The sequence below is a fragment of the Ammodytes marinus genome, assembly GCF_949987685.1.
Source record: "Ammodytes marinus genome assembly, chromosome: 15".
Taxonomy (NCBI): Eukaryota; Metazoa; Chordata; class Actinopteri; order Uranoscopiformes; family Ammodytidae; genus Ammodytes; species Ammodytes marinus.
The window spans coordinates 975,949-985,948 of record NC_137219.1 but is presented as its reverse complement, the minus strand read 5'-3'; the positions used below and the strand labels follow the sequence as shown (position 1 = coordinate 985,948).

At 38.5% G+C, this 10,000-nt stretch overlaps 1 protein-coding gene across 1 annotated transcript in view; it reads left to right on the top strand.

The window, feature by feature from the left end:
• sptbn5 (spectrin, beta, non-erythrocytic 5) overlaps window positions 1-10,000 on the top strand; it is a gene marked incomplete at both ends in the record, with an annotated part of 83,093 nt that overhangs the window by 31,226 nt on the left and 41,867 nt on the right. The window contains 6 exons of the mRNA XM_080042174.1: window positions 1,585-1,734; window positions 2,382-2,486; window positions 4,772-4,960; window positions 6,387-6,539; window positions 7,535-7,729; window positions 9,874-9,969. Coding sequence (XP_079898300.1) covers window positions 1,585-1,734; window positions 2,382-2,486; window positions 4,772-4,960; window positions 6,387-6,539; window positions 7,535-7,729; window positions 9,874-9,969 — 888 coding nt within the window. The remainder of the gene's footprint in view (window positions 1-1,584; window positions 1,735-2,381; window positions 2,487-4,771; window positions 4,961-6,386; window positions 6,540-7,534; window positions 7,730-9,873; window positions 9,970-10,000) is intronic.

Sequence of the window (10,000 nt, the reverse complement as noted above, 5' to 3'; positions counted from 1 at the left end):
CTGTATTTTTCCCTGTGCTTATAGGCTGATTTAAAGGCCTACTTCACCGGTTTGAAAGTCTCAAAGTCTAGAGACTGTACATTGTTTTAGATATCTTGGTGTCATCATGAGTTATAATGGCTCATTTAAAACTGCTGTTGAGGAACTGCATAAGCAAGCATTGCGCGCAATGTTTGCTTTACTCAACAAATGCAGAAAGCTTCAGCTTGCTGTAGATGTCACTCTGGACCTTTTTGACAAGTTGGTTACTCCAGTTATGTTGTATGCATGTGAAGTGTGGGGGTTTGAAAAACTACATCTGTTAGAAAAACTACATCTCAAATTTCTAAAGTACATCTTAAAAGTAAAAATGACAACCTGCAGTCATATGGTGTATGGGGAACTTGGACGGTACCCACTCTGTGTTACAGTTAAAAAAAGAATAATTGGTTATTGGGGGAGACTGTTAGAAAGTAAAGACAGTAAACTTAGTAAAATCATGTACAATCAGCTACACAGCCTGCATAGCAGCAGTGTGTATGCATCACCCTGGGTATCACAGGTGAAACAGATACTGGATGACTGCGGGTTGTCATACATCTGGATAACACAAAAATACAACAACATTAACTGGCTGAAAAGAACTGTTGAGCGGAGGTTAAAAGATCAATTCATTCAGAAATGGCAGAGCGAGCTTACAAGCATGACTTCCTGTGACTTATACATAGAATTTAAACAAGAGTTTAAACTAGAAAAATATCTATTGTATGAAAATCAAAAGTCCAGACAGGCCATCTGCAATTTTAGAACCAATAACACTCGCATACCTAAAGTCACAGGAAGATACAAAGGGCTGGAAAGAAATCAAAGAATATGCAACCTCTGTGATTCTAATTGTGTTGGAGATGAACACCATGTACTTTTTGAGTGTGACAATGTGGACGTAATGTATTTTAGAAAAAAGTACCTGCCAAATTATTATGTTTATTTTCCATCCATGACCAAACTGATTTCACTTTTGAGGGCAAGTAGGCCAGGGGTTATTGTTAAAACAGGTGCCTTTTTGAGAAAGGTTTTGCCATTGTTTAAGTGATGTTTTTGTTTTGTTTTGTTTTGTTTTTCCTTGCCGTGCACCATTGTTTTGTTTTGTAATGATTTCAGTTGAATTGTGTGCTCCATGCCATGTGCTATGGCCGTGAGCCGTAATAAATAAATGAAATGAAAAATGAATATGAAGGTGTATTGAACTCTGAGATCCTATGTAGTATAAATGTGCAAAACAAATTAAAATCGGTTCATCCTAGCCTGAGAAAAGGCAGAAAGAGTGTTTTTTTAACCCTATATTTCTCTTTCTCGTGACATCACAGAAAGAGAAATATAGGGTTAAAAAAAAACGTACTTTGTAAATATTACTGTGATGTCACAGTAATATTTACAAAGTACGTTTTATAGGATTATACATAACATATAAAACAGAACATAAAAATTTAAAAACGCAAAAAAACAGCAACGGTGTATTTGATGCATTGTGGTATTGCGTGTGTGTAACTGTATGTTCCCTAGGCTTATAGGCTAATTTAACTGAATATTCCCCCCCCCCCCCAGGTGTCTGAGAAGCTGTCTGTCCTCCACTCAGAGAGAGACAGACTGGTGGAGCAGTGGAAGCAGAAGCACGGCTGGTTGGAGTCAGTTCATCAGGAGCAAGTCTTCTACAGGGACGTCAGCTCTGTGGAAAAGACCTCCGCATCACAGGAGGTACAACCACGCATTTATATTTAATTTTTTTTTGTTTATTTATTTGGCATTTTCAAGCTTTATTAGACAGTACAGAGTTGAAATGGGGAGACAGAGAGAGAGAGAGAGAGAGAGAGAGAGGGAGAGAGAGAGAGAGAGAGAGGATGACCTGCAGTAAAGGTCCACAGGTCGGATTTGAACCTGCGACCACTGCAACGAAGGCCGGAGCCGATATGGTACGCGATCTATCCACTACGCCACCGGAGTGCCCGCAACCAACAATGCATTTATGACGGTTTAAAACACACACAACAGTCCTTAATGTTGGATTAAATCAATTAATAGTGATTGTATATCACTGCTTAATGACCGTTTAAAACCAATCATATTATTTATCTTATTCATTTATTATTTATTAGTTTTTTTGAGACGCTGTAGTTTAGGTTGTATACACAATGGAGAAAATGCCATTCAAACTAAGAACTCGTAATTTCATCTCCTCAGATCCTGCTCCAGAACAGTTCCCTCACTCACTCACTCACTCACTCACTCACCTGTCTGTCTGTCTGTCTGTCTGTCTGTCTGTCTGTCTGTCTGTCTGTCTGTCTGTCTGTCTGTCTGTCTGTCTGTCTGTCTGTCTGTCTGTCTGTCTGTCTCTCCCTCCTCAGATCCTGCTCCAGAACAGTTCCCTGGGCTGCACGGTGGAGCAGACCGAAGGTTTGATCAAACGTCACGACGCGTTTGAGAAGCTGCTCAGCTCTCAGGAGGACAAGGTACAAGGCTCCGGTCTGGGCTTTAATTAATCGCTTATAATGTATGTTTTCTTTGATTGATTATTTTTTATTGGATGTATTTATTGTTGTTTTTCCTTTGAATTTGTTTGATCTCGACGTCATTGTAAATGAGGGTCACCCCTCAATTGGTCTCTCCAGGATAAATAAAAGTTAAATAAATAAAAATAAATTTATATATTTGTTTACATGAATTATTAAAATAGAAAATTATACAATTTTTTTGTATTAGGGGAGAGTGGCCTAAGTTGTGCATTTTGGAAGTTGTTCCACCCCTTATTTCTAGAAAACCGTGGAAGAAATTGGAACCACATTCTCATCCTGTAAAGAAGGGAGACACAAGGAATACGATATAAGCACATTTAAGCTCAAAAAACTGTGTTTTGCCTTTCAAAGTAAAATTTCCATGATCAAGGTTTTTTGATTATTGTGTCTGAACAATTATAGACAAGTTTGAAAACATTTGACACATGTTTTAGTGCTTTGGTATGCTACATTTTGAGTCTATATAGTTAGCACAATGTCAACCCTAAATTGCTGCATCATGCCTATTATCCAAAATTCTGGGGATGGGGTGATTTGTGCGCAAGGGCCTGGGTGAGTTATAAGTAAGTAAGTAAGTAAAATGTATTTATAAAAGCACATTTATGACAGTTTGCACTGTCCAAAGTGCTGTACATAGTGCATTCAGTAGGTAAACAATGAAGGTAAAATAACAATAACCAAAATAAAAGACGTAAAGCCCATACATCCACATAAACACAGATAGTAGTGCAGAGGTAAGATAGTTAATGGGGAGGAAACACCAGGGTGTACATATGGGTTTTGAGCCTTGATTTAAAGGCAGAAATGTAGGGGAATCACATTTGTCAGGTGGCAGTTGGTTCCACAAGCACGGAGCAACTAGTGCAAAGTACATTTCTGAGAGTTGTGCCAGTGGCATGGCTGTATACGCTGGTCACCAAAAGAAAGTGATTGTCTACAGTAGCTCAGAAGAGAGTGACATCTCAATTCCACTTAACGACACCACTGATGAGAGTTCAGATGGCCAGAAAGATGATGATGGTGACTTTGTCATTGTGAGCTTTGCAGGTAAAACCATTAGATCTGCTAGGCCTTGTTTAAGAAAATTGTCCTTCAATCTTTGTCAACTATTTACTTTATTTACTTTAAATAAACCTTAAATAAGTGATTGTCTAATGGATTTGTCTTGCATTACAGTTTATGAGATATATATCAATGGCACAATTTACCCCATGGTATTCTCTCCAACCGCACAACTTACACCACACCGGGGGCAAGTTGTGCATCAAGACAACTTTTTTTCCGAAAGCTATATTTCTTCAACAGTTTATTCCAGATCCAAAGTTTTTATTGCCATGGATGCACAACACCCTGAAATATATGTACATATTTGAGTTGGAGACTTTACTGTCAAGGCCTTACTTTAAAGTCACTTTGAGTGAAAAGTTGCACAACTTAGGCCACTCTCCCCTACATATTTTTTGTAAAAGTTTTTTATTAATTATTTTTATTATATTTAGGCTGTTTGCGGCTCTATTCTGGGCTTTAGTTATTTGCTTGTACTACGATGTACGGCTGCAATTAACTGTTGTTTTAACTATCTGGATTTTATCATGTCAGTTGTCAATCAGTGTCAGTTAGTGTTACAAAATGTTTTTATTGCATTTCTTTATAAATTTTTTAAATAAACACAAAATATATAAAAATGTTATATTAAAGGTGCAGTGTGTAATATGACATCATCAAGAAAGTTCTACAAAGTTCTAGAATGCAACGCTCCCTGGGTAACCCCACCCCTTTCGAATAATAACAGAAGCTACAGTGGCCTTCAAGGACAAGAACAATTCTAAATTTTAAACAATGCACCTGATGACATTCCAACTATGACACTTTCAAGATGGCGGCACTAGGCCTTGGTCCAAAATATGCAGAAATATGGACATATATGAGACCCTTTCTAAGGGAAAAATAAATAATAATAAAAAAAAATCAGCTATTATGCACTAAATTAAATGTAATTATGGATATTATAATTACTTTCTACAAAATCTGCTAGGAAATAAAACCCAACATTCTACACACTGCAGGTTTAAAAAATATCTTAATTTTTTTAATTACATTTTTTAATAAAGAAAATATTGCATTTGAAAAAAAATTTTTTTTTATTATTGTTTAAATATTTTTATTTCATTTTTAAATTGTGTTTTATTACAATTTATTTGTATTTTAATTGTTTTCCTCAGCTGTCCTCGCTGAAGGAGTTGGCTGAGCGTCTGAAGCAGCAGCTGAGCAGAGAGAAGAGTGGGCGTGTCCAATCCAAACTGAAAGCTCTGCTGCAGCGACGTGATAGGATCAGAGAGCTGTCAATCAAACGCAGAGACCAACTGGAGCTCTCCAGGAGGCTGTGTGTCTTTAACAGGGACGTGGGAGAGGTGAATATTACAAACAGAGGTTGCGTTCCGAATCGCATACTTTCTACTATATAGTGTGTAGAAAAAAGATTTAGGATGTCCCGATTCTTGTGGCCAGATTTAGGATGGTTAGAAGTACCCGGATGTCCTACTTCATGCGGCCAAGATTGTTAGTGTTGAAAAGTGCATCCTATTTGGGCGATTCTGACCCACAATCCAGTGCGCTCGTGAAGTGACGTCACATCGACGAAGCCTCCATATGAAAACAAACGGGGATGAGACGGATATAAAAGCAAGAGGCAAGATCAAGGCCCAATGTTATGATGAAATAAGAGAGTAAAAGTATGTCCCAATAGTATGCCTACTGCATCCTAACTAGATTATTTTTATCGTCGGATGTAGTATGTAGAATAGAAAAAAGAAAGAGTATGCGATTCGGAACGCAACCCAAGATATTCAGAAATTAGTTTATTTTCAAGGATTTTTTTATAAATTTTTATTTTTTACAATGAAGCAAACCCACATACACACAATATACTAACAACAACAACAACAACAACAACAACTGTTGGGGCGACTGTGGCTCAGGTGGTAGAGCGGGTCGGCTGATGATCAAAGGGTTGGAGGTTCGATCCCCGCCCTGTCTCCTGTGTCATGGTTGTTGTGTCCTTGGGCAAGACACTTCACCCACCTTGCCTCGTGTGAATGTCAATAGTTAGCCTGCTGCTATCGGTGTATGAATGTGTGTGTGAATGGTAACGTGGGAAAGGAAAACAGGTCTCCCTTGTAAAAGAGTCTTCGGTCTCAATGGGATTTACCTGTAGAAATAAAGGTAAAAAAAAAAAAAAAAAAACTGTGTGTATAACAGGGACATGGGAGAGGTAAACAACTTACCAAAAAGATACTTTTCATTCAGAAATTGTGTTTATGTTTATCTCATTCTACTCTATATATATTCTTTATCGTTACTATCGCACCGTGGGTCAGAGAGAAGCGCCATTTTGATTCTGATGTCTGTCTTGCATATATCAGAACTGACGATAACATTTTTTACTTTTGACTTAGCTTAAAGACCTACTTCACCGGTGGGAATATGAAGGTGTATTGAACTCTGAGATCCTATGAAGTATAAATGTGCAAACATTTTTAGAAATCGGTTCATCCTAGCCTGAGAAAAGGCAGAAAGAGTGTTTTAGGGTCTCACTGTCTTAACCCTACATTTTACCATGCGTGACATCACACATGGTAAAATGTAGGGTTAGGATTAACAGGACAGCTGGGCCAAGGGAAGACTGAGGAAAGACTGAGGGAAGAAAAACCTCAATGATTATGTTATAATAGTGATTTTATACTGATAGAACGCCGACTCCGTATGGGTGAAGTATTCCTTTAAGCGTGTAATATGCTCTATTTGCATTAAGCGTGTAATCCCCCGTGCCCCCACTAGGCGGAGCAGTGGGTGAGTGAGCGGATGCAGCAGATGGCAGAAGGTAAAGCCGACCTGACAGACCTCCAGGCCAAGATGAAGCTGCTGCAGAAACATCAGGTGTTTGAGGCTGAGATCCTGGCTCACACCGAGACCATCAGAGCTGTGCTACAGGTAAGAGGGTTAATACACAGCCCAGGCTCTGTAAACTGGTGTTAATACACAGCCCAGGCTCTGTAAACTGGTGTTAATACACAGCCCAGGCTCTGTAAACCTGTTAATACACAGCCTAGGCTCTGTAAACTGGTGTCAATACACAGCCTAGGCTCTGTAAACTGGTGTTAATACACAGCCCAGGCTCTGTAAACTGGTGTTAATACACAGCCCAGGCTCTGTAAACTGGTGTTAATACACAGCCCAGGCTCTGTAAACTGGTGTTAATACACTGCCCAGGCTCTGTAAACTGGTGTTAATACACAGCCTAGGCTCTGTAAACTGGTGTTAATACACTGCCCAGGCTCTGTAAACTGGTGTTAATACACTGCCCAGGCTCTGTAAACTGGTGTTAATACACAGCCCAGGCTCTGTAAACTGGCTCACAGAGAGATCATCAAATTTGTTTGAAATTTGTTGATTTTACAAATAATTTTTTACAAAGACCAATTTTTGAATTTTATAAACTATTTATAAAATGTTGAAATTAGTTAATTTTACAGATAATTTATAAAGTTTTTTTGTAAAATTTGTTAACTTAAAAAAAATACAAACTCAGATTTTTTTAAATTATCAAATATCTTATAAAAAGAGGAAATTTGTTAATTTCACAGATCATAACAAAAAAAGCTATTTTACGAATGTTAAATTTTTTATTTTTTATTTTTTCTATGCTTCTAGGCTGGGTCTGCCCTGGCCTGCCTTTACCCCCCTCCTCAGTCTAAAGACATTAAGACCCTCTCTTCCATTAAAGACATAGAGAGCAGCCTGGTCTCTGTAAACTGCTCTGAAGACATACCTCTCCAAACTATAGTATAAAAAGAAAAAAAAAAGCTAATTCTAAAAAAATATAACAATAGAAAGAAAAACCCTTTTTCTTTCTATGCTTCTAGGCTGGGTCTGATCTGGCCTAAATACATTAAAACCATCTCCTCCTCTCCATTCTGTGCTTCTAGGCTGGGTCTGCCCTGGTCTCCCTGCACCCCCCTCCCCAGTCTAAGGAGATAAAGACCCTGTGCTCCTCTCTGTCGCTGCACTGGGAGGAGCTGAAGGACGCTTTGGCCGCCAGGGGGAAAGCTCTGGAGGACAACCGAGACTTTCTGGAATTCCTACAGAAGGTCCAAGAGGTGGAAGCGTGGATCAGACACAAGGTGGGTGGATGGATGGATGCTTTATTTTTTTTTATTTTATTTTTTTTTATTCCTGGTAAAGGGTTTTTACTGGGAGTTTTTTCTCAGCCGAGCTAAGGGTGTAAGGGCAGGGTGTCATATTGTATCATATTGTATCATATTGTATGGAATGTAAAGCCCACTGAGACAAATGTGTTTGTGATTTTGGGCTATACAAATAAAACTGATTTGATTTGATTTATTTATTTATTTTATAGGGGAAGGTGGGGTGATTTGTGCAACTTTTTACTCAAAGTGATTTTAAAGTGAGGCCTTGACAGTTATGTCTCCAACTCAAATATGTACATATATTTCAGGATGTTGTGCATCCCTGGCAATAAAAACTTTGGATCTGGAATAAACTGTTTAAGAAATATGGCTTTCGGAAAAAAAGTTGTCTTGTCGCACAAATCACCCCACGTAGTGGGGTGATTTGTGCGTCATTGTGTCACAATGACAAAGTCACCATCATCATCTTTCTGGCCATCTGAACTCTCATCAGTGGTGTCGTTAAGTGGAATTGAGATGTCACTCTCTTCTGAGCTACTGTAGACAATCACTTTCTTTTGGTGACCAGCGTATACAGCCATGCCACTGGCACAACTCTCAGAAATGTACTTTGCACTAGTTGCTCCGTGCTTGTGGAACCAACTGCCACCTGACAAATGTGATTCCCCCTACATTTCTGCCTTTAAATCAAGGCTCAAAACCCATATGTACACCCTGGTGTTTCCTCCCCATTAACTATCTTACCTCTGCACTACTATCTGTGTTTATGTGGATGTATGGGCTTTACGTCTTTTATTTTGGTTATTGTTATTGTACCTTCATTGTTTACCTACTGAATGCACTATGTACAGCACTTTGGACAGTGCAAACTGTCATAAATGTGCTTTTATAAATACATTTTACTTACTTACTTACTTATAACTCACCCAGGCCCTTGCGCACAAATCACCCCATCCCCAGAATTTTGGATAATAGGCATGATGCAGCAATTTAGGGTTGACATTGTGCTAACTATATAGACTCAAAGTGTAGCATACCAAAGCACTAAAACATGTGTCAAATGTTTTCAAACGTGTCTATAATTGTTCAGACACAATAATCGAAAAACCTTGATCATGGAAATTTTACTTTGAAAGGCAAAACACAGTTTTTTGAGCTTAAATGTGCTTATATCTTATTCCTTGTGTCTCCCTTCTTTACAGGATGAGTCAAATGGATGGCTCTTCTTAAATATGTGGTCACATTTCCAATTTCTTCCACGGTTTTCTAGAAACAAGGGGTTTTGCAACTTCCAAAATGCACAAATCACCCCACCTTCCCCTATATATTTTTTTCCTTATTTCCTTTTTTTTTTCATGTTTATTTGATAGGGACACAAGGTTGGAATGCATTTTTGAAGAAGATCATGTACCAAAAATTGGACAATAAAAAAATACTTTGGAACAAATCCTTGTGTAATAACCTTCAGAATTTTATTTATTTTATTTAAATATAAAATGTTTTATTTTTTAATTTTATTTTTTAAAATCTTATTCTGTCTTTTTTTTATATATATAGGGGAGAACGGGGTAATCTGAGCCACTTTTTACATTTGCTCCCCTCTAAGCGAGCTAAAATGATTTATCACTCAAATTTACACATTTCCCAGGGGGTGGCTCACATTACCCGATGCCTCAGATTCCCCCGTTCTCCCGTATATATACGTATATATATTTATTTTTTATTTCTTGTTTTTTCTTTTGCCCTAAAACAGTGTTGTGACCAGAATTTGTCTGCATGATAAAAAAAACCCTCAGTGTCTAATGTCTGTCTGTGTGTCTGTCTGTCTGTCTGTGTGTCTGCCTGTGTGTGTGTCTGTCTGTGTGTCTGCCTGTGTGTCTGTCTGTCTGTGTGTCTGCCTGTGTGTCTGTCTGTGTGTCTGCCTGTGTGTGTGTCTGTCTGTGTGTGTGTCTGTCTGTCTGTCTGTCTGTCTGTTTGTTTCTCTGTCTGTCTGTCTGTCTGTCTGTCTGTCTGTTTGTTTCTCTGTCTGTCTGTCTGTCTGTTTGTTTCTCTGTCTGTCTGTCTGTCTGTCTGTCTGTCTGTCTGTCTGTCTGTCTGTCTGTCTGTCTGTGTTTCAGGAGGTGATGATAAACGTTGGAGACGTGGGTAAAGATTATGAACATGGAATTCAGCTGCTGAAGAAACTCAGTGAATTCAGAGGAGCAGCAGACGGGGTGAGAAGAGTTTAAATTTTAAAGCTCCCAT